This window comes from Rana temporaria, chromosome 12 (genome assembly GCF_905171775.1).
Source record: "Rana temporaria chromosome 12, aRanTem1.1, whole genome shotgun sequence".
Taxonomy (NCBI): Eukaryota; Metazoa; Chordata; class Amphibia; order Anura; family Ranidae; genus Rana; species Rana temporaria.
Genome location: NC_053500.1, coordinates 44,825,798 through 44,851,065, shown reverse-complemented (window position 1 = coordinate 44,851,065; position 25,268 = coordinate 44,825,798). Strand labels below are relative to the sequence as shown.

The 25,268-nt window shown below is 42.8% G+C and overlaps 1 protein-coding gene across 1 annotated transcript; it reads right to left on the bottom strand.

The window, feature by feature from the left end:
* Positions 1 to 513: 513 nt before the first annotated feature.
* On the bottom strand, positions 514 to 19,216 carry NR1D1 (nuclear receptor subfamily 1 group D member 1). The gene is made up of 8 exons (XM_040331862.1): positions 18,550 to 19,216; positions 8,156 to 8,443; positions 7,208 to 7,296; positions 5,707 to 5,851; positions 4,763 to 5,184; positions 4,153 to 4,338; positions 2,896 to 3,106; positions 514 to 1,114 (listed from the first exon to the last, which is right to left on the bottom strand). Exons 1-8 carry the CDS (start codon positions 18,578 to 18,580, stop codon positions 915 to 917), a joined length of 1,572 nt encoding a protein of 523 aa, XP_040187796.1. The 5' UTR covers positions 18,581 to 19,216; the 3' UTR covers positions 514 to 914.
* Between the last annotated feature and the right edge of the window lie 6,052 nt (positions 19,217 to 25,268).

The following is a 25,268-nucleotide window of genomic DNA, read 5'->3' as shown; positions in this document are numbered from 1 at the left end:
ATGCAAGTCTCATTGAAGACGGACCAAAAAGTAGTGCAGGAACCATTTTCTAAGTCAGAGCTCAAGTCACTCCTATTAGAACGGTTCCATTGCTGCCGATAGGACGCGACTTGTCATGTGACTTTGAACGCTCAAGTCGCGGGAGTGTGAACCAGGGCTTACAGCCCCAGCTTCTTTCAGCCTGCCATTGGAGTTGTACAAGCTCTGCCGATTGCAACACCTGAGATCCTGGCCATAGGTATACTATGGATACCTAACACAGCATTCACAATTTAGGATGTGTAAACAAGGCCCTAATCCTACATGTTTCCCTTAGCACAGGTATCCTGCAAGAAAACAATTGAAGATCTCAACAAAATAGGTGGTCAAGAGAAGGGACACAAATTCCTAGAACTACCCAGGTTTTAGGCTGCACTCGTTTTTTCTAAACCTCTTCTTGATAATAGAAACAAAACATACAGTTGCATATACACATTTAGTATGCTGGACAAAAGTATGAGAAAAAAAGACAAATTATGGTTTCATAAAATATTTTATATTTAGCACAACCTCTGATATACACACAGATATTTACACAATGGTTTCCACTGTATGACAGTAAAGTATTTACAGATGTATACGTATATATACACAAACACACATTAGTCCTCGGGTCTTGCTCTCATAAGTGCTGATCCCGCCTCTATACCATTTCCTGGCTTTTAGAAGTCTCATATACTGCACACGCCAATCCACAGATACATCACCGTCACAAAGTAAACTCGCGACACAATGGGCGTTTTGCAACCCCCATCTCTCTCTTGAGGTCCCTGCAAGTGATCTAGTTTTCTGCAGGGAGTGACAGAGTCTGTGATGCCATCGCAACATGACCATTCTTAGTTTAGTGCCTGTACTTAGCCAGTCGCTTATTGAAGTCAGTGCGTGTCCACACGGAATGACAGCAGTTTTTCAGAGTGCATGCTGTTTAGGGTTCGCAAGTCCGGCAGTCGCAGCAGCAGTTTGGTAAACCGGGAAGTGTCGTTTGGAGTGTTTTTCAGGATGAGGGAACGGAGGGCGCGTATCAAAGTCTCTTGCAGCTGCTCTACTAATGAAGCGTTTTCCATTCCGGAGCGATCTGCAACAAAAGGAAATAAAATGAAAACCTTAAAGTGTATTCTGCATTTTTTTCGTTTCTAAACTGTAGTTAATTTTTATTATTGATACAACTTTTTTTTTCTACACGAGCCCTTTTTTGTATTTTAGCACTAATAAAAAATTGACCATTCTCGTTAACTGCTTGCCGACCAGCCGCCGCAGTTATACGGCGGCAGGTCGGCTCGGCTGGGGCGAGATCACGTAGCTATACGTCATCTCTTCCAGCAGCCAATAGGGGCGCGAACACGCGCCCCCCCGCTCGTCCCTGAACCCGGCACGCTCGATCGCCGCCGGGCACCTGCGATCGCTCGTTACAGAGCGAGAACCGGGAGCTGTGTGTGTCGGGGGAGAAATGCCTGAACGTCTGTAGCGCGAGCTACAGTATGCCTGTCTGTATTTTTTTTATCCCCGTACTCACTGTGCTATTGTACATTGAAGATTCCGGGGAATGGGCGTTCCTATGGAGAGAGAAGGTGATTGACGGCCGGCCCTGGCACGTCACGCTTCTCCGGAAATAGCCGAAATAGGCTTGGCTCTTCACGGCGCCTGTGCGCAGGCGCCGTGAAGAGCCGAGACCTACTCCGGCTGTCTTTGGGGAGCATGACGTGCCAGAGCCGGCCGTCAATCATCCTCCCTCTCCATAGGAACGCCCATTCCCCGCGGCAGACGGAATCTTCAATGTACAATAGCACTGTGAGTACGGGGATATAAAAATACAGACAGGCATACTGTAGCTCGCGCTACTATGCCGAATTTAATGCTATACTGTTGTTAAGGAGGGTGAACCACCGCTTTAACCCCTTCCTCGCCCCCTAGTGTTAACCCCTTCCCTGCCAGTGGCATTTTTATAGTAATCAATGCATTTTTATAGCAATGATCGCTATAAAAATGCCAATGGTCCCAAAAATGTGTCAAAAGTGTCCGAAGTGTTCGCCATAATGTCGCAGTACCAAAAAAAAAAAAAAAAAAAAAAAAAAAAAAAAAAAGCTGACCGCCGCCATTACTAGTAAAAAGAAAAAAATATTAAGAAAAATGCCATAAAACTATCCCCTATTTTGTAAACGCTATAACTTTTGCGCAAACCAATCAATAAACGCTTATTGCGATTATTTTTTTACGAAAAATACGAATACGTATCGGCCTAAACTGAGGAAAAAAAAAATAGTTTTTTTATATATTTTGGGGGATATTTATTATAGCAAAATGTAAAAAATATGATTTTTTTTCAAAATTGTCGCTCTATTTTTGTTTATAGCGCAAAAACAAAAGAACCGCAGAGGTGATCAAAAACCACAAAAAAAAAAGCTCTATTTGTGGGGAAAAAAGGACGCCAATTTTTTTGGGAGCCACGTCGCACGACAGCGCAATTGTCAGTTAAAGCAACCGCACTCAATGTGTCTATTGACACACAGAGCGCAACTCGGCTTTGCCCCCCCCCCCCCACTCTCTGCTCACTGGCTGCGATTGGCAGCAGCAATGGCTCCCATTGCTGTCTCTCTGTCCATTGAAGAGGGAGGGAGCTGAGGAGAGCTGCTGCTCATGGGCACATCGCTGGATCGAAGTTGGGCTCAGATAAGTAGAAGGAGGAGAGAGCTGCATACAGAAGGGTTTTTTTTTACTTTAAAGCAGAAAATGCATTAAGGTAAAAAACTTGCCTTTAGAAACACCTTAAAAATCATTTACTAAGCCAATCAAAAACATCTTTAAAGCATGCAGAGGAAAAAGGGATTCTCAAATTTCAGTAAAATAGTGAATACTGACCTGCAGATACCAGTACAAGTGCAGTGAAGATGCCCAACTCCTCCTGACTTAGGTTGAGAGATGCAAGCTTTTCACTGAAGTCAAACATTGAGCTGAGAAGCTCTCCCATGCCCATGGCTTGAAGTTCTGGTAGAGAGTATGTTGCTCCACTCAGGAACCTCAGAGAACGCTCCCGCACATCAAACAGGGTAGCAAACCGCACCATGAGGACCTATAATGTGAAAGAAGTACAGAACAGAGGGGCATGAGATAAACAAGAAGCCTGAAGTATGCAATTATGGAGTGAAACTTGCAGAGACTATAACTAGATATTTATGTCAGGCTGAAACTAGACAAATGACGTATTGTAAATCTTATGTTACCCATGAATAACTGCTCTGTCAAAATGGAAAACTGCAACATATTTGTATCCATGTGCTTTTGTCTACAACTGATGTCTGCCTGGGGTCATCTGGCCTCCACTGGGCAGTGGAGGCACAATGGCCACTGACAAATTAGCCACATGCATTTTATTGAAGTAAATGAGGCAGTTATTGGAAGATCACAGAATTTGTGGTTTGCCTACTTAAAGCGGAGTTCCATCCAAAAATGGAACTTCCGCCTATCCCACTCCTCACCCCCTTACATGCCACATTTGGCATGTAATTTTTTTTGGGGGGGGGGGGCTTCAGGAGAAGGGGAGTTCCTGTCCCACTTCCTCCTTCCGCCGAGGGGCTGCAAAGGCGATTAAGCTTAATCGCCTTTTGGCAGCCCCTCCCTGTAGGCGATCGCCTAGGACACGTGACAGGTCCTAGGCGGTCGCCTGTCCAATCAAACAGCGCAGCGCCGGGCCGCGCAGTGCCGCTCGCGCATACGCAGTGGGTGCCAGGCCGTGAAGCCAAAAGGTGTCACGGCCGGGTGCCGACAGTGACAATGAAGACGCCGGCCGGGGAGGGGGGTGGGAGCGGAGCCCCGGCCGGCGCGTCGCTGGAGCAGGCAAGTGTGTTTATTAAAAGCCAGCAGCTACACTTTTTGTAGCTGCTGACTTTTAATAAACATAAATATTGGCTGGAACTCCCCTTTAAATACTTTCACTAAATATGCTTGTGCCAGTCTGTGCAATTAATGAACTACAGGAAATCCTGCATGCTGGATTTGGACAGTTCTTATCTTTTAACCTATACCGGCTTTGTATAATTGTCTGATGTACAAGGGGCATGAGACTTTCATGTGAGTAACAGTATTACTGAGCAATATGCCCACAGGCAAAGCACTCACCTCAAATGTGCCAGCTTTCAGCAAGGTGACCTGGTCTTGTTGTGTCAAGTTCTGGAACCCGGGAATGTGACGTGCAAATTCCACTACCTCTCGTACAGCTGGGGTAAAGCTAAGTGAGAACTCTTCCCAAACTTCCTGCACAGAGCGGAGAGGACTCCCACGGGGCAGAGCGTTCATTGGACATGCCTGGAAAGAGGTATTAAGAAATCATTAGCATTATTCTGGCTACTGTAAACCAATCTGTAATATACTTGTCAATTTGCCAATATATATATATATTATATATATATATATATTTCCAAAAAAGATTTTCCAATTATAAAATGTACAGGTCTAGCAAAGACAAAAGTGGAGCAGTAGTTTAAAAAAATAAAAAAATAAAAAACAGCCCACACACACACACTCTGCTCCCTAAAGTCATAATAGGAAACACAAATCCTGAAATCCATTTGTACTGAAACATGGATATAGGATACTACAATGGCCAGACATGCCATTGAAGGCCTGGGCTCTTGTAACCAAATGACTTAGGAACAGATCATCTTTCACCATGTGTAGCAAAAATAAATTTGACTGAAATCAGATATTAGAGAGATCGCCATGCTCTTACCAGATGCAGGCTGCGTCCGCCTCTGGAATCTCCACTGTCCTGTGCCCAACATGGAGGGGGTGGGTTGTTATGCTGCTGCTCCCAAGATGCAATGTTTCTGCTGATTTTTTCATGGGCATACACAAAAATCTGTCGATGAGCTTGGGTGACCTGACCAATGACATCATCAACATGGTCTGGGCTGGGGGATCGAGGTGGTGTCAGTTGCTGCGGGTAGTGGGGGTAAACTTCTGGGATGGAAGATGGTGAAGGACAGGAGGCCGGTGCCACATGGAGGGGAGAGGAAGGCCGAATCTGCTGGGGTTGAAGAGGGACAGGGCTCCTTCGGCCAAAATGTCCTCCAGTGATGTGGCTCATTGCACTGTGCATTTCAGCCAACATTCGCTGCTTCTCCCTCTTTGGAATGCGACCAAATCGCACAGCTGGAGAAAGAAAGAAAAATCAATGCATTAGCCCACGGAAGATCATGCCAACTTCAGATGTTCACATCATATTGATCCTCTTTTATCAAAGTGTCAAACAGCTGATTTTTGTTGCCCACAACAACTAGACACTTCTTTATGTTTTCATAGAAGCTACATTAATAACATTCTATACAGGACAGTGAGAGCCGGTTCACACTGGCGCGACTCGTCAGGCGACTTAGCCGCCTGAGATGTCAAGCTCCGTTCTGTACTATGGAACCATTCTAATAGGAGCAGCTCAAGTGTCTCGGACTTAGAAAAAGGTTCCTGTACTACTTTGGGATGACTTCAGGGTGACTTGCATTGACTTTAATACAGAAGTCATTTTGAAAGTTGCCTCTGAAATCGTGTGCAGATCACCTTGCCGAGTGTCTTGGCAAGTCGTGCTGCCCCTGTGTTACGTTTTTTTTTTTGTTTTTTTTAGACACTTTGTAAAATAAACCCGAACAGAAACAAAATCGCCATGCCAAAGGAACTCACCATCTCTAGACATGCCCACTGAGAGACACTTGCGGAATCGGCACTGCTGACAGCGGTTCCTATTAATGCGCACAATGGAGCAGGTCTCATTCTTCAGACATTTCTTGTACTGAATGTTCTGCTGAATGCTGCGACGGAAAAATCCCTATAAGAGAGAATAAATGGGGGTGTCACATGGCTAAACTTATTTTATTTATTTTCCTACACCAATCAAAAGATGAAAGCACTTTCAAGATAAATATATATATATATATATATATATATATATATATATATATATATATATATATATATATATATATATATATATATATATATATATATATATATATATAGGCAAAAACCTGACTTCACAATACATTTACACAGATTATGAATTTCTGTAAGCAAATGCTTTTTTGTTTATGAGGTCATATAATTATTTTTACGTCGATTAAATGTTAGCAATGTAGTTTGGCTGCATATGTGGATATTCAAAATAAATGAACTTGTGTTACGGAAAGGTTTGAGAAACACGGATATACAGCTTATCCGTTACATCCAAAATTAGAAATAGGCCTATTAATCTATATGGTACAAAGAACAATGACATGTTTGTACCTTGGTACCTGCAATCTGGAAAGGACAGAGATATTCAAAGCAATCATTCTCTTTACCGGCTAAAACTAGAGTCTCCCTAGATACCACTAATCGGCTATCAATTTCCCAGTAACCAAACACCTATTAAAGATTAAAAGCATTTTTCTTAAAGAAAACCAGTATTTAAAAAGGTCACTTTAGAGATATATATATATATATATATATATATATATATATATATATATATATATATATTATAAAAAAATAATTTACGTGACCAGTATATGCTTTCCTAAATTTAATGAGATGACTCTGGAGCTCAGTTAGCAATGAAAGGTCTGTAAAATGTAACACTTGCTACCTTGTCAAATGCCTAACCAAAAGCTGAGAAGACATGTTATCTCCCTGCTCATGAGTGTATATAACAGCTTAGGAGTTCTGTAATTAAAGTGGAATTTCACTCTCCCAATCAACAATGACTATTTTTAATCCTCATGCTGCTAGCATTAGTAAATAGATAGGAAGTAGATCATATTTACTTATTTTAAACTTTTTACATTTCTTCAGTTACTTCCTGTTTTTTTGGCATTTCAAAAGAGGTCATACATTCAGGAGGGGAGGAGAAGAGGGGGGCGGGGTTTTCTCAGCTAAGCACACCTTCCTGCCTGCGTCTGCCCTTACTCAAGATGGCCACAGTAAGAAATGCTAGGGGGTTGTTTTTCAAAGTGATTTCTTAACAAAATAAAAGCATGTAGACATGGATGGATGGGGGTGGGTTTGCTTTGAATAGTAAAAAGTGTGTGTGTGGTGCAGATGCAGCGTAGTTCCGCTTTTGGAACCAAATGTACCTACAAAGGTACCAGTCTTACATGATTATCAATACAATCAATCGCACATTTATCTTTTTCTGAGTCAGACTCACCTTGCAGCCTTCGCAGGCATGTACACCATAGTGAAATCCAGAGGCTACATCACCGCAGACTTTACACAACAAGACCATTCCATTCAGCTCTGGATAAAACAAGAAATAAATAGCCATAAGTACAAAACATCATGACATTATCTTAGGTTGCATACGTTATAAAGACATAGCTCATGCTATTTTGAGATTCATGCGGTTTATTCAGGGAACAAGTATGATATACAGATCGACAAAGGAGTATTCTGCTCATAAAAGCACAAAGAGATATGGAGTGCATGGTCATATGGAAATAAACTGATACACTTCCAACTACACTTATACTGCCCCAATACCCTAATAAGGCTCTAATAAAGAGGAGTGATAGCAAAAAAGGGCAGAAATCGTTTTGGAGGAGCAAATACTGCCCCAGTCTTTCTCTAGTGTTGCTCAAATAACCAAAATAGAATTTATCCATGAACTTTCTGCAGATGTTTTGGCTGGGTGACCTTCCCTTACAACAGGGATTATGTAATTTAATGGTTTTTGGTTATGCAAGAAGCACTAGAGCAGCTTTGCCATTTACAAGAGGTATGCTTGCAGATCTAGGCATACAGTCAACTAAAGATTTATGCAAATACTGACTTTTCCCTTTAAAAATTAAAATCCGGTCCTGCCTCTTTCCACTGTCCTATGCTCCCAATTGGTCCTTTGTGATGGACAGCCTCACAGACCAATAAGAAAGTTTAGTAGGTAAAAGACTGCAGAGTCAGTTTAACCTTTTCATGAAATTTAGGATCGGTATACAGCTGCCTAGATTTTTGAATCAACTGATTGTTTTAACCTGTGGTTTTCACTGAAGGCAAACTTTGCTTCTTTGCCCAGGTTTGTGACAGGCTTCAACGGGTCCCAATTCGAAAACATTATTCTGTTTTTCAATTTGACCAATTAAAGTATTAATGGTTGACTTACTTGTAATGTTGCTGGAAGTTTTGCTTGGTGAAACTCTGCTGCCATCATCTAGAGCAACATGAAGTCCTCCAGGAGAGGAAGCCAGGCCATAGGTTGATCGTGGAGAGGTCTCTCCCGCTGAGCTGGAGGGACTGGCACTGTAAGAGTTGGTTGGAGAGGGTGGCAAGTATGATGGATAGTGTGTGGCGCCACCCTGAGGGCTCCCTGTTGAACATTCACTGTACAGAGACACGGGGCTGGTCCGACTGGGGGAGGAACCACTGGAACCAACATAGCTTATGACGCCCCCTAGAAAGATACAGATAGAACAAGGTAAGGAAACAGCCATAACTAGCCTTTCTGAATACATAAATGAAGCATCCATTTTCACAATGTACATGGAATCTATTTATTTAAAAATAAACTGTATCGCAACATACAAACCCCTAATCTGTCTTGACATTGCTACAAATGACATAATACCACCCTTGCATCCTCTACCCCAACCAACCATTCTCAACCAGGGTTCTGTGGAGCCCGGGGTGCCTCCAGGAGGTTGCTAGGGGTTTCCATGAGTTGTAGCCAACAAACCTTCACATTTTATGGTGTCTGCATAGTTCCAGGACAAATACCACTTGGCAAAGCCAGTAGTAAGTTGCCAAAAGGTTGACAAAGGCTGCTTTGAACAGTATAGTGCTTCTAAATGGCCAAATCTTAAGAGAAAGGATTTTCAATGGACCACACAATCCAACCAGCAACAAGCATTTCTAGGCCTGATCTTGATAATCAGCAAAAAGTCAGACATCTGTTTGGTTGGCAAAGATTATAGAGCCATACCTAGCACAAGGGCTCAATTAGGGTAGATGCACCGTCATGAATTGTGCTACAATTCTTTAATGCAGGCAAAATGCAAAGACAAGAGAAAAATCAATTACTTAGAATGACGTGCCCCCATCAGTGCATTGCAAACAAGTCTTGAACCTGTCAATTCAGGTGCACTGATCTGCACATTGCCATTTAAGTATTTTTAGACACAACTTGTCTAAAATGTTGACACAAGCCACGTTAAAACAGGTCCTACTACATGCCTTTCAGTGTAGTATCTGCAAATGATGTTCTCAAATATGCCTTTAGAATATAAAGTAAAATAGGATCAGGAAGAAAAAAAAAAAAAAAAAAAACCCTTGGTATTTTACTCAAAGCCTCCAGCACATTGGTTAATGAAAGGTTAATGTCTTGCAAAAGGTGGAGCGTCAGGGACTCTGCAGTGCAGGCGCCGCTCAGCATGCTGGGTAAAACATGCAGAAAGGAAAGGCGAGCGAAGGAACTCCCTTCCACCCACATGCCTGGAATTCTCCCGTTAATGGCTAGCTGCTCTAGTGACAGGTTATATTTGTAAGCAGCTTAATTGCATACATGATACCAAATAACTCTGGACAAGTATCAGCAATAAGAACCTGGTTTATAATCACCCATATAAACATCTGATTGATACATACTGTCGGCAACAATGATTGCCTGGAGCAAACTGATCACAAGAGGAGCCAAGGTAAAAATAGGGAAACCTGTGTTGTACGTAAACATTAGGGAACAGCAGAGATAAGCAGCCCTAGTAATCCCAATAGTTAAATTTGGCAAAACTAAAAGCTCAATTTTTTATTTTATTTTTTTAAATCCTTTCACAGCTATGTCCCCCCACAGGGTGGCACTGGCACGACGATCTGCGAAGATATTGATGATGTCACTGCAGACATTACGCCATTCTCCCTAGCTTTTCCTTAGGGTATTTACAATGGAGGAGGACATAAACTCTGCAGCAAGAAAAAGATGGCCATTTTAACTGTACAAACCAGGTTCCAGCTGTCATTTTTGCAGCCTAGTTGAAAGTAGACAAATTGAATGGTTGCTGCAGGCAATTCAGGTCCTTTTTATCCCTAAAGTTTCAATAAATGAAACCCATTGAGTGTATGTAGACTTTGTGCTTTGGAAATCTCTCAGGCCAGGTTCACACCTATGCGAATTGAATGCGCGTTTTTCTCCGCATTCAATTTGCATAGCAGGAGAACGTCACTGGCTCTCTATGGAGCCAGTTCACATATCTCCGCAGCGGGTTCGATGCGGTGTGCGGGAAGAACGTGTGCCTTTTTTGGTGCGTTTCAGGTTCGATTTCAGCCCAAAATTCAGGCTGAAATCTGACCGGAACCGGTGAACCAGCACGCACCGGACCCCTGCTGTGCGCCGAATGCAGCAACAGTGTGAACCTGGCCTTAATGTTTCAATCTACCTCCCGTTCTTTACTTCCAACCTAGCCAAAGATAGCCTTGACCTCTCTAAGAAAGCTTGCAACGAAGTTCCCCATACCCACCTAAAGATCGCTAAAAAGAGGCTGCTTTTCTATTGAATTGCTTCCCCTATAGCCAGATGCAATAAGTGGTCGATCTATTGCTGGTCTGTCGCTGATAAATCTCAATCACCAGTGGGGGCAACATTTCACTGTCTCAGCTATAAAGTGAGCAAGCCCATAGGGACGAACAGGCAGCCTCATAGCGATCCTGACGCTGATTATTTCTACAAACTGCTCATCTGACATCAGCCTCAGGGCCATGTCGCCCATGCAACTATTTGGCCTCATGCACACAGAGCAAAAAAAGGAAAAAAAGCCATATACATTAAGTGCTTTTTTTTTCTCAGAGACTGTAAAAGCCCATATATGTAATACATGTATGTCCATGTATACAAAAAATGTTTACAGGCGTATTAGAAAAGGAGAGGTGCTGAACAGCATAAAAATCACCTCAATGCGCATAAAACGCTAGACACGTTCAGGAGCATCTAGCATTTGAGCGTTAATTTATTCTGTTGATTGGAGTGCATTAACGTTCAAATGCTAGATGCTCCTGATCGCAAAAGCAATATACAGCTTTTTATTTGCGTTTTTTTTTTAAAGTTGTTTTCCTGCCATGAGTTCTGCCATTCAGAGGGGCTTAAACATGTCCTTTGTGCACGAGGCCTTTAAACAAAGACCTGTTGTCACAATGTTTCTCTATGCAGCCATCAGTCACTTTTGTGACATGATCATTAGCAGCTGAACTGGATAACATAAGTTATCATAGTTCGCGATTATAGCTCCAAAAATGTCAACTAAGCTCAAAATTGCTTGAATTTCGGAAAACGCAGCAATGCACGCCAAATGTAGCAATGCGGTTTGAATTCACACTACGTCTGTTGCATTAAACTTGCCTAAATTGCACTTGAGTTTATATACACCGACACCCGTGTTTTAAAAGGTATTCCATTGCCTGGATGCACATTTTTTTAATTATTATTTATTTAATGCCGCAGGAGCCAAAATTCATTAATTATTTACTGAAATGCAGCATGTTCCATTTTCACAAAGCGCACAATAACGTAATTTTGTATGAATGGAAACCATTCGTGTTCCAGCAACCACTTGGCCACACCCTATTCCCTTGGCACATTGTATTAATGACGTATTAGTAAAATGCTGTTGCGCTTAAGCAACACTATCTCAGGCCAATGTAAAACCATTGAGCTAATAGCCAACTTAGTCATAGTAGATTAACAAAAAATGAAGAGAAGCAATAGCCTTCCATTTTAGAAATACATTACAATTTCCTTTAGACTGCTGTAGCTCAGAATGACCACACCGCACATCTATTTTAAGATCACAATATACCGTTTTCAAAATCGATTTTCTATTACAGGAGGTTATTTTAGCAAGGCTTGGTGGACCCCAAGCCTATCTGTTCTGCTCGCTCGCAATAGGTGGAAAATACCAATATGACTAGTACTTGTTTCTCTACGTCTAAAATGGGAAATATCATTCATGCATATATTAAAAAGGAAAAAAAAAATATTTATCCATCATGATTGGCTGATATAAAGCTTGACTACACCTTGTTTAATGTAACTGCACCTCAGCAGCCCTGCTCCAGTTAGTGGAGTCAATGAATAAGCAGATAGTCATTGACAGGAACTAATCTTCAATTCTTTGCTCATGCCTAATCCCCCCATAGTGATTCATAAATACTAATACTACTCATTGCTACTCTGCCAAGTTCAGGATTAGATCAAAGATTATACGTTCCTAGATGATGCAAGTCCGTAAGGCTCAAAAAAAAAAACAAAAAAAAAACTACTTATGTTATCTGAAAGGTTTTTTTTGGCAACAGAAAAGACCTTGCCATGTGCCATAAAAGTGAACACCATGTAGCAGATTCTCTGCATCAGTGGTCCCCAAACTGAAGAAAATGATAGGGTACTATACAACAGGGCACTATTCCCCTGAAACCAAATGATGGTGCACCATCCCCCCCCCCAAAAAATAAACAAAAAACGGGGCACTATTCCCCCCCCCCCCCCAATGCCAAATGACAGGCTGCTATACCCCCCTAATACCAAACAACGGGCCGCTATTCCCATTCCTACTGAGCTTTTTTTTTTTTTTTTTACACTGGGGTATTTTCTACTCCCAGGGGACCACAGTCTGACCCCCCTAATGTCTGCAGGACAATAAATTGGCCCTTTGTTTAAAAAGTTTGGAGGCCCCTTATTTACACCAGCTGTTCTCAACCCCCTTTACCCCAGAGGAAACCTTGACAATATTTTCAGGTCTCTGCTGAAACCAAATAATTGGAGGTCAGTGCCTGTAACATTGGTGGTCAATATGACGAATGACCCCCCTAACAGTGTTGGTCAAAATGCCACCCTTACAGACAGCTAAAAGTTCAGTGGTGTCATGCAGATGGTTCTGCCAAATGTCAATGGCTCCAGAACTATGTGGGCTCCATTAAAATGGGAAGTCAATCGACCAAAGTTTAAGAAACCCTGGTTGAGAATGTTCCTTATGGACTCAGTCGGCCATAGGGCACTGTTGTCTCTTGATGCCAACAAGGCTTTCGACAGTGTCGGCTGGCGGTATCTGTGGGCTGTACTGGCCAAGTTTGGTTTTGGGCCCAACTTCCTGAGGTAGGTGAGACTGCTGTATGACGCGTAGCAGGCGGCCATACATCTATCGGACAGGATGTCTCATGCCTTTGCACTGGGCAGGGGGACCAGGCAGGGATGCCCCCTGTCCCCCTTGCTCTTCGCTCTGGCCATTGAGCCCCTGGCAGCCCAGGTGCAGAACTGCCCTGCAGTTAAGGGCTTCCGTTATGGTAACATGCATGAGAAGATCATGCTTTATGCCGACGACATGCTCCTCTTCTTGGAGGATGCGGAGGACTCCCTGACCCACGTAATGTCCCTTATCACTAGGTTTGGACGCTTTTCAGGTCTAACCATCAACTGGACCAAGTCTGCCCTGTTGTTCCTGGATGGGTCCTCCACACCTGGTGGTGGGCCCCTTTGCCCGGTTCCTGTAGTGACCTCCTTCAAATACTTGGGGGTCTACGTTTCCCCTAAGGTGACCGATTACTGTCACTTGAATGTTTTTCCCTTACTGACCGGGTTTAGGGATAAGATCCACATATAGAACAAGTTGAAAATGTCCCTGGCAGGCAAGACTAACCTCATCAAGATGATTTTAATGCCGCAGCTGCTGTATCTGCTCCATAACTCCCCTGTAGTTATTACTCTTAAAATATTTAGAGTTTTTAACTGTCTTTTTAGGCAGCTGCTGTGGCACACTAAAACTCCCAGGATAAAGCTGGAACAATTACAACGCCCCAAGGGGGGGGGGGGGGGCTTGCTCTTCCCAACCCCTGGATTTACTACCTGGCTGCGCAGTTGGATACACTCAATTCAGTGTGCCAGACCAACGTCCCTCTTGACCCACTACATTGCCTGCTTGGAGTTCTAGAGGGGGCGATACCGGAGGAGTTGACTCGAATGGCGTTTGCCAGAGCGCTATTTCAGGCCAGGAAAACTATTCTTTTGAATTGGAAATGGGAGGTGCCCCCTATGATTAAAACTTGGTTGATGCACATGGGTAAAGCGCTTATAATGGAGAAATACATTTACCAACACAGGGGAAATGCAGATAAATTTATTAGGCTGTGGGATTCATGGCTTGCCACACCTGGCTTAAGCCCCCTGGAGCTTGTCCGTATGAGGTTGTTGAGGGGTGTATAGTGTTGCAGGTGGTGGAGTGGGGTGGACCGGCTGGCCAACAGTATGAACACCTGAATGGGGGTTTGGCAACATGAAGTTCTCAGGCTTCCTTTTGAACTAAATGTTGGAAGCACACCCCACTAGTCTCTAGCGGCATGGTAACCTGGTATTATCCTCACAAGGAACCTACCTCTAGTCAAGCACTATGTATATCCCTGGGCTAAAGTGCCCCAACGAAAAAACCCTTGAGCACTATCCAAGTTTTGCTGTTAATTATACTTTACTTCTTTAATAAAGCAAAGCAAAACTGCAATAATGTGCAAAATTGGGGTCACCCATAGCAACCAGATTTATCAGTTAAGCAATTGAAATTTGTTGCTTTGAGTTACTAAATATAAGTTGTGACTCATGACCCTATTAGTTACTGCACTTAGAAATAAGAATGCTTTATTAAATAGCAACTAATCAGAACTCATCTTGTATTGGTCTGAACATGTTCCGATTGATTGCAATTGGTTACTGTGCTTAGGGAAAAAATAAACAATGATAAAAAATAAAAATCAATGAATGTCAATGTCACTCGCATTTAGCCCCATTTTGTTAACAGGCCTTTTTCAGTTTTGACCATTACATTTTTTTTTTATATATATATATATATATATATATATATATATATATATATATATATATATATATATATATATATAAAATGTGTGGGTGTCCTGTGTACATTAAGCCTAAATATTTTCATGCTCTCAATGGAGTGTCTATGTCAAGTTGACTGTCATTCTTCATAACCGCTCTTCTAGTTCAGTGACAGTCAATTCCCCAGTTTAGATCTTCCTCTCAAATTGCTGTAACCCCTTCTCCTGCCACCTGTCCCTTGCTCGCCCCTCCATCACTTGTCTGTATCCCTTTCCCCAGCTCCTCTATCCCTGTCTTAAATAAAGCCTGTCCAGCCATATGTAATGAACACTGCCTGACCTCAGGTTACTCATCGCCTCCTGCCTCACGCATACACTCCACGTGTTCCCACTGCACATGGACTGCTGAACCACACCTCCCATCTCCGCCTGCGGCCAATGCTGGAATGCTCATGACACGACTCCACCCAGAGTTTACTTAACGTGTTCTCTGCTGGCACAAAATCCACACTGAACACGTGCAACATTTAGCCCTCCTGTCCCTTAAACTGCTGACCTTATTTATTAACCTGATGGGAGAACTGTTTGTCTAGCCTAGAGCAATCATATAGATTTAAACTTAAATTGCAGGCAATAATCTGTAACAGAAAAATGTGGTTAGTTTGTATTACAAACTGTTTGATCTCTGCACAAGTGGGGGGGGGGGGGGGGGGTGTTTAATATTTGTCTCTCTAATAGCATACAAATCATTATAGAGCTGCTACAGAAGATAAGCAAAGCTTTGCATTTTTTAATTTTTAGCAAAGAGGGTGACCGGCATGTTGCGGCCCTGCCTCTACTAGGGAACTACAAATTCAAGGAGGCCCTGGAATACACACTGGGACTTGAAAAAATAGAGGATGTTGGGAGCCATAGGTCATAAAACTGGGTTCACTTTCCCGATGCAGTGCAATTTTTCATGCATCGTGTTAGGACAGCGCATTCAAAAGAATGCCCCCAAAGGAGTAAAGTAAAAATAACCGCATGCAATATTTAAGGCAATGCAGCAAACCACAACATACATCAACTGTGTTACCACTAGTTGATGTATGTTGCAAAACATGTGCACTGGAGCTGCGTTGGCTTAGTGCATTGGGGTGCCATTCAAAGAAATCCTAGTTCTCATCCCAGTGCGCTGTTGAGGCTGGGTTTACACTTACCATTTAAAGCAACTAAAAACGCATTGAGGTGGCATTCACAATGAGTGGTACTGCAAGGCGCCAACATGTTAACTACAGTAAGTACGAACTCAGCCTAGACAAAACATTGGGTGACTGTACCACGATGGAAGCAATCATTCTCTAATGAACTACATAATACAGGGTTTCTCAACTCCAGTCCACAATTACCCCCAATTTTGACCCAATAACCCTTTTCATAGTATCTTCCAGGACAGAGACATGAAACTCATCCTGGAGGATCACTTGGAAATACACGAGTTAGTACCCGATAACCATTTTTAAGGAATCCCACAGGACAGTAGAATGAAACTTCTCATCCTGAAGAATCACTTGGAAGTACACAAGTTATTACTTGATAAATCCTTTTAAAGCAAACCCCCAAGACAGCAATCCTCCAGGACAGTAACATGAAGCTTCTCGTCCTGGAGGATAACCCTTTTCAAGGAATCCTCCAGGACAGTAACATGAAACTTCTCGTCCTGGAGAATAACCCTTTTCAAGGAATCCTCCAGGACAGTAACATGAAACTTCTCGTCCTGGAGGATCACTTGGAAAAACAACTTCTTACTTGATACCTCCCTTTCTAGGAATCCTCCAGGACTGTACATTTCATGTGATGGTCCTGGAGGACAACTTTATAACAAATTATTGTTATAATTATGTTGATGCTTAAGCTAGAGTGACTGGTAAAATTGCCTATACAAAATTTGGGAAATCCTGAAGAAAAAAAAAAAAAATACCCACAACATTTTACATGTTCTACCAGGTCAATTAATTGCCAAATATGTTTAGCTCCCCAGACTATTATGCAGAGCACGAGATTGACTGCTTCCATCTGAGCCTTCTCCTACAGGAGTTTTTGTTTTGTGCTAGATTCCCATGGGCAGTCTATACAGCTGCAATCTTGTCCCCCAGATGCAAGCCACTGTAAAGTCATAAAATGACAGTTGATGAATGAAGTGGAGTTCCTCAGTATATGGAAGATACAGTACAGCTCCTTGGAAGTGATCAAGTTTGACGTCTTTATCAGGTTGAGCGTCACACATCCATATACAAACTGAAATCTTTCAGTTTTAGGTCATGGCTAAAAGGAAGAGGTTAATGAAACGTGTTAACACTCCAGAAAACAGACCCAGATGAAGGAGTGTCTTGGGAACCAGTTACGTCATCAGAGGAGTGGATGAGCGTGGCTTGAACCGTCCAATGGCGGCTCAGCCTGGGGGGAAGCAGGAATGAAAACACTGTGCACATGGCTAGGGCGGGAGAACACGTGAAGCCACTGGGAGGATCTAGCTCACACACAGCCTGGGTGACCTACTTTCCCTATTCCATGTGACTGCAAGCTCTGCAGCCCAAGATCCCCCTCCCATTGAAACATTAACTTTTACATATTTACATAGTAACCTGAAATGTGTTTACAACAGGGATGAAAACACCATTTCACACAGGAGACTGCTTTTTTCCCAACAAACCTGTACTGTGAGCACAGGATTCAGACAGGATATAAATATTTTATAAATACACATATGTCCAATCTAAGCAAAGCTGGCACACGTTACAAAAAATAAAAAAACAATATAAACAGGATTAAAAAAAATGTTGTAAATAATCTAACTTCATATAAACAACAGATCAGTGAAATAGAAGCCTTGATTCAAGGTGGGCTGCGCCCCATGAAAACATCGGACATGCAATAACAGACATACGTCTGTTGAAGCGGAACGTGCCCAGGGATATTCTTGGATAGAGATTATATATATATATATATATATATAGAAAAAATTATAAGACACATTTTATACATACACAAATGATTTCACTCTCACACGCACCATTGACTTAACAAAAAATAATAAAAAAATAAATAAATAATAATAATACAATTTTTTTATATATATATATATATATATATATATATATATATATATATATATATATATATATATATATATATATATATATATATATATATATATATATATATATATATATACACACACACACACACACATATACATACATATATATATACACACATACATACACACACACACACTCCATTTCATAAAAAAAAATACTTAAAAAGTATAAATAAAATGGAGTGTTCCAAATACATAAACATATTTTTATTAATGTAGGAAAAATAAATAAAAAATATTTGAATATATATGTATAAATTATTTTTTTAACTTAAGAATTAATAATAAATAAAAAAATGTATGTAACTTCATAAAACTATAACACCAGAAATAAAATAGAAGCCACATAGGATTAAAATTCAGGTTAATCTAATTCAAATACAATTTTCAGGAAACATATTTCCTTTATAAATGAAATCTTTAAAAATAAAGATCTGAAACGCACAGAAGATTGTGTTTCCAGTCTATACATTCAGCTGTCAAGCAGTGGAAATGTTATATCTTTCTAAAGCATGAATGATCCCAAATGCCCCCCACCCCCCCTAATAGCCCCATCTTACCTGTGTTATTACTGCAGTCCATACTTGTCATGGCTGAAATCCTCAGATCATTCACCACCAGACTTGGAATGTGACACTGCAGTCCTGCTGTCCTTTATATACCCCCTGGGTGTAGAGATCCACTGTAGCAATTCCTTTTACATGGACAATTTGTAGAAAATGTTGCCAGCAGCTGCTGCATTGGTATTGAAATAAAAATGTCCTTTCTTCCCCTGTCCGCTTCCTATGATAAATACTGGAAGCTGTGTCCTCAGCAGAGGTGAGAAGGATCAGATCTCTGCAAAAAATCTACCAAAATAAGGTGACAGCTGCAATGCTCACACCCTGATCTGCAAATATCAAGAGAAAATTTAAGATCCACAGACTGTAGAAATCCCTTTAGAGCTAAAAATGAATGCCAATGCACCTGATTTGGAGAAAAAGAAAATGTCTGATCATGCACCTGATTGCAGTGCTGCACAATCTAATGTGAAAAACAAGTCCAGTGCTGCAGCCTAGCTGAGCCTTGCCTGTGCCCTGGGAATGAGGAGCTGAGTACAAGCACGTCTTGGCTCTCCACCCTCCTTGCTCTGCAATGCTCTCTCTCTCACACCTCCTGCTTGCTTTAGCCAGCTTGACAGGCACTCACTGCAGCACTGCGCCTGCGCACAAGCTCCCGTCCTCCCAGGGCCAGGCACGCGGCACTGAAGCAAGGACCACGTGACCCCAGGGAGAGCCTCGTGCCCCAGTGACACACTTTCTTCAGCAGCCTCGCACCGCGCATGCGCTCGGGGCTCTGCGGCCAGGGGAGTCGGCTAGACTTTTTTTTCTTTTTTTACACTCTCGGATCTGTATATAGAGATGTGCACGTGATCCATTGGCACACTGAGAATCAGCTCTTCGTAGGTTTACAGGCAGGGATTTATGGACAGGACTGTCTCTCTTAGGGTAGAAGCAAACCTCAGAAGTGGGGCTCTTTCACATGGGTACCAGAAAAGCCACATTCTCAGCATATGCTAATGCTATTTCTGACGTGTGAAACACATTCCGGTGGATCCTAAGAGCAACGTTATGGCGCAAATGCTGCACACAAGGAATTAAGAAATAGCGGTGTGACAGAGAAAAAGGAAAGCGGCGGTGAATAAGAGCAACATCGTTTTCAAGTCATTTGCGTTGGGCGTTAGGAGTTTGTCGCCCCCCCCAGCACACATTGTTGGTTGCTAGGACACTAGCAGCTCTATAATTGCAGGTGTCCTAACAACCCATCAGGCTCAGCCGTACAAAGTCATTGGTTGCTAGGATGCGAACGGGCCCAGTGACATCAGTGGCTCAGCTTCATAACAACATTGGTTGCTAGGATGCTGGTGGCCTCCCCTCTTCCACACAACTTGTGATCGGCTGCTAGGATGTCTAAATCCTGGAAACCAATCAGGCTTAGCCACACAAAATCATTGGTTGCTAGGACACTGGCGGCCTCATGGCCGACAAGTCCTAGCGACTATTAGGCTTTGCTGCACAACATCACTGGATGCCAGCAGCCTTGTGTCAGTCTGTGACCTAGCAAACAATCAGGCTCAGCCACATAACGTTTGTTTCTAGAACACCAGAGGCCTCAAGGCTGTCTGCATCCTAGCAACCAATTAGGCTCAGCCACACAACATCATGTCATTAACTGCTAGGATGCCAATGACCTTAAAGCGGAGGTTCACCGTTAGAGAGCACATTTTCCCCTTAGATTAATGCATCCATATCGCTTCCGGGTATGGGCTGCGGGAATGGGCGTTCCTTCTTGATTGACAGTCTTCCGAGAGGCTTCCGACGGTCGCATCCTTCGCGTCACGATTTTCCGAAAGAAGCCGAACGTCGGTGCGCAGGCGCAGTATAGAGCCGCACCGACGTTCGGCTTCTTTCGGCTACGAGTGACGCGATGGATGCGACCGTCGGAAGCCTCTCGGAAGACTGTCAATCAAGAAGGAACGCCCGCTCCCGAAGACCCATACCCGGAAGCGACGGAAGAAGATGCATCTCGAAAACGGGTAAGTACGGATCATATTTTAAAACAAATAGCCGATTCCCCTAGACCAAACGAGCAGGAATCTAAGGGGAAAAGGGCAACAATTAAATAAATGGGTGAACTCCCGCTTTAAGGACACCTGCATCCTAGAAGCCAATCAGGCTTAGCCAAACATCACTTGCTAGGAAAACCGATGGCCTCATGCCAGTCATGTCCTAGCAACTAATTTGACATGGCTGTGCAACATCAATAGTTGCTAGGACACTAGCAACTCTATATTTGCAGGTGTCCTAACAACCCATCAGGCTCAGCCGTACAAAGTCATTGGTTGCTAGAATGCGAACGGGTCCAGTGACATCAGTGTCTCAGCAACCAATGAAGCTCAGTTTCATAACAGCATTGGTTGCTAGGATGCTGGTGGCCTTTCCTTTCCCACACAACTTCACGTCATTAGCTGCAAGGACACCTAAATCCTGCAATCAATAAGGCTCAGCCACACAAAATCATTGGTTGCTAGGACACTGGCAGCTTCACGGCTGACAGGTCCTAGTAACTATAAAGGCTTTGCTGCGCAACATCACTGGTTGCTAGGATGTAGAGCTGCACGATTAATAGTGAAGAATCGAAATCGCAATCATTTTTCCTTCCCGATCTTCAAAACAGCATGTCTTGATCTTTACACGTGCAGAGAGTTCTCACAGCTGGAAAAACAAATTCCAGGCAGTCTGCCAAGTTTTAATACAAAAATCTAATAAGTGGAAACAAAGTATCTTTTCATTTCATTCTTTCATCAAAGGAAACAACTCCAGCGTGTAGATGAGGGAAGATTAACCATTTAAAGACTAACCCTCTTCTGACATTTGTTGCTTACAATTAAAAAATCATTATTTTCTGTTAGAAAATTACGCATTAAAAAAAAAAAAAAAATACACTTTAACCACTTGCTTACCGAGCCTGTTTTTCAGATTCGGTGTTTACGAGACTAAAACAGTTTTTTTTGCTAGAAAATTACTTAAAACCCCCAAACATTATATATATATATTTTTCTAACACCCTAGAGAATAAAATGGCAGTCATTGCAATACTTTTTGTCACACCGTATTTGCGCAACGGTCTTACAAGCGCACTTTTTAAAAAAAAAAAAACACTTTTTTGAATTAAAAAATAAGACAACAATAAATTTTGCCCAATTTTTTATATATGGTGAAAGATAATGTTACGCCGAGTAAAATGATACCCAACATGTCATGCTTAAAAATTGCGCCCGCTCGTGGCATGGCGTCAAACTTTTACCCTTAAAAATCTCGATAGGCGACGTTTAAAAAATTCTACAGGTTGCATTTTTTGAGCTACAGAGGAGGTCTAGGGCTAGAATTATTGCTCTCGCTCTAACGATCGCGGCGATACCTCACTTGTGTGGTTTGAACACCGTTTTCATATGCGGGCGTTCGCTTCTGTGCGCGAGCTCGTCGGGACGGGGCGTTTTAAAAAAAAAAAATTCTTATTTATTTTTATTTAGTTTATAATTTTTTTACACTGAAATAAAAAAATAATAATTTGATCACTTTTATTCCTATTACAAGGAATGTAAACATCCCTTGTAATAGAAAAAAGCATGACAGGTACTCTTAGGCCTAGTACACACGAGAGGATTTATCCGCGGATACGGTCCCCCGGACCGTATCCGCGGATAAATCCTCTCGAGGATTTCCACGGATTTGGATCCGATGGAGTGTACTCACCATCGGATCGAAATCCGCGCCGAAATCCCCTCGCGATGACGTGTCGCGCCGTCGCCGCGATGATGACACGGCGACGTGCGCGACGCTGTCATAAAAGGAATTCCACGCATGCGTCGAATCATTACGACGCATGCGGGGGATCCCTTCGGACGGATCAATCCGGTGAGTCTGTACAGACCACCGGATCGATCCGCGGGAGCCAATTCAAGCGGATAGATTTGTAGACATGTCTACAAATTTTTATCTGCTGGAATTGGGAAATTTCCGCGGATAAATATCCGCAGGAATGTACACACCATAGAATCTATCCGCTGAAACCGATCCGCTGAGATTTTTCAGCGGATGGATTCTATCGTGTGTACGGGGCCTTAAATATGAGATCTGGGGTCAAAAAGACCTCAGATCTCATATTTAGACTAAAATGCAAGAAAAAAAAAAATTGAAAATGTCATTTTTTCAAATGACAAAAAAAAAAAATGTTTCTTTAAGAAGCTGGGCGGGACTGACGTTTTGACGTCACTTCCACCCAGCAGAGCTATGGGGACGGGTGAAGGAGATTTTTCCTTCAGTCTCGTCCCCAGTCACCAGCCGAACGGTCCCGATCGCCTCCGCCGCTACCGACGGCTCCGGTAAGGGGCGGAGGGCGCGGGAGAGCGGTGGGAGGGGGCCCTCTCCCGCCACCAATAACGGCGATCTCATGGCGAATCCGCCGCGAAGACCGCCGTTATCGTTTACAGGACCGCGCACACTAAAGATGGATACCTCGTTTGTGGCAGCAGCTGCTGCCATCCTCGAGATATCCATCTTTAAAAACAGGACGTCTTTTGACTATGGGCCAGTAAGCAAGTGGTTAATGAATTAAAAAAATAAACAGCAAAGTTAGCCCAAGTTTTTTGTATAATGTGAAAGAAGATGTTACACTGCGAGAATCGTGATCTTTATTCTAAGCAAAAATATTTGGATTCTCATTTTAGTCAGAATAGTGCAGCTCTACTAGGATGCCAGCAGCCTTGTGGTCATCCATGTCCTAGCAAACAATCAGGCTCAGCCACATAACGTTATTCGTTGCTAGAACGCCAGTGGCTTCAAGGCTGTATGCGTCCTAGAAACCAATCAGGCTCAGCCATACAACATAATGTCACTGGCTGCTAGGATGCCAATGCCCTCAAGGCCACCTGCATCCTAGCAGCCAATCAGGTTCACCCGAAAAACATCACTGCTTGCTAGGACACTGATGACCTCGTGGCAGTCATGTCCTAGCAACTATCCAGACTTGGCTGTGCAACATCACGGGTTGCTAGGATGCCATCGAGCCCAAGGACATAAGTGTCCTGCAACCAATGAAGCTCACCGCATAATGTCCTTGGTTTCTAGGATGCTGCCAGCCTCTAGACTAACTGTGTCCTAGTCAATTAATCAGGCTTAACCACACAATGTCACATCATTGGCTTCTCTGGGCCATCGGCATCCTAGCAGCCAATCAGGCTCAGTTGTAGAACATCATTGGTTGCTAGAACTCTGACAGCCTCATTGCAACTAATCAGGCTTGGTCATACATACAACATCACTGGCTGCTAGGATGCCGGTGGCCTCAGGGCCACTTGTGTCCTAGCAACCAATCAGGCTTGGTCACAGAACATCATTGGTTGCTTGAACTTTTGACAGCCTCACAGTAACAAATCAGGCTTGGCAGCACATCACTGGTTGTTAGGATGCTGTTGGACCAGGGGCTGCCTGTGTCCTTGCATAAAATCAGGCTCAGCCACTCAACTCTACTGGTTGCTGGGATGGCAGTGATCCCAAGCCCACCAGGGTCCCAGCAACCAATGAACCTCAGCCAAACAACATCCTTGAGATCTGAAGTTTTGCAACAAATTCATGTACTGTATTTTTCTGACATGTAAATAAATGTGTCATTTTTTTATATTTGTCATAAAGTGGCACAGACAATGTTCTTAATAGTATCAGTGCCACTCAATGAATTCCAGGAATAGTTTTTTACCTAGCAGTATAGAAGGCTATTGGCCCATTTACATAGATGTATGGACTACATTAGTTTTCCTTTTATAGGCTTTTGCCCCCCCTGTTTTCACCTGGTGATCAGGCCAGTAATAAACCTCCTGTATTAGAGTGCCCCTACTTTTGAAATAGATGTTTTTCATAAATAAATAAAAGCTGATGGTTGTAAGCACCCCTGTCAGTGTTAAATGGTTTGTCTCATCCCTGATACATCTGGAAGAGAGCTTTTTATTTTGAAAAACAGACTTATTAGCAAGATGACCAGACGAAAACAGAAGAAAGAAAGTCTAAGGCCCCGTACACACGATAGAATCCATCCGCTGAAATATCCCAGCAAATGGGTTTCAGCGGATATATCCTATGGTGTGTACACTCCAGCGGATCTGTTTCCGCGGATATTTCTCCCCTGGGATGGATTCCAGCAGATCGAATATTTGCTGACATGCCAAACAAATCCATCTGCTGGAATCCATCCCAACGGATGGATCCGCTGGTCTGTATAGACTCACCGGATCCATCCGTCCGAAGGGATCCCCCGCATGCGTCGTAATGATTCGACACATGCGTGGAATTCCTTATATGACAGCGTCGCGCACGCCGCCGCGTCATAATCGCGGCGACGGCACGACACGTCATCGCCAGAGGATTTTGGCGCGCATTTCAATGCGATGGTGAGTACACTCCATCGCATTAAAATCTGCTGAAATCCTCGAGAGGATTTATCCGCGTAAACGGTCCGCTGGACCGTATCCGCGGATAAATCCTCCCGTGTGTATGGGGCCTAAAAGAGAGAACGAATGCAGCCTTCACATCTTATGCCCCGTACACACCATCACTTTATGTGATGAAAAAAAAACGTCATTTTCTGTGAAGTAAAAAATGACGTTTTTGAAACTTCAATTTTCAAAGACGAAGTTGCCTACACACCATCGTTTTTCTCACAATGTTCTAGCAAAGCGAGGTTA

Coding starts and splice junctions, on each gene's coding strand:
- NR1D1 (XM_040331862.1), bottom strand. CDS start 18,580: ATGACAAGTATGGACTGCAGTAATAACACAG. Junction 5,852..7,207: donor ATGCCTGCGAAGGCTGCAAG/GTGAGTCTGACT, acceptor TCTCTCTTATAG/GGATTTTTCCGTCGCAGCAT. Junction 4,339..4,762: donor GCGGACGCAGCCTGCATCTG/GTAAGAGCATGG, acceptor ACCTCTTTCCAG/GCATGTCCAATGAACGCTCT.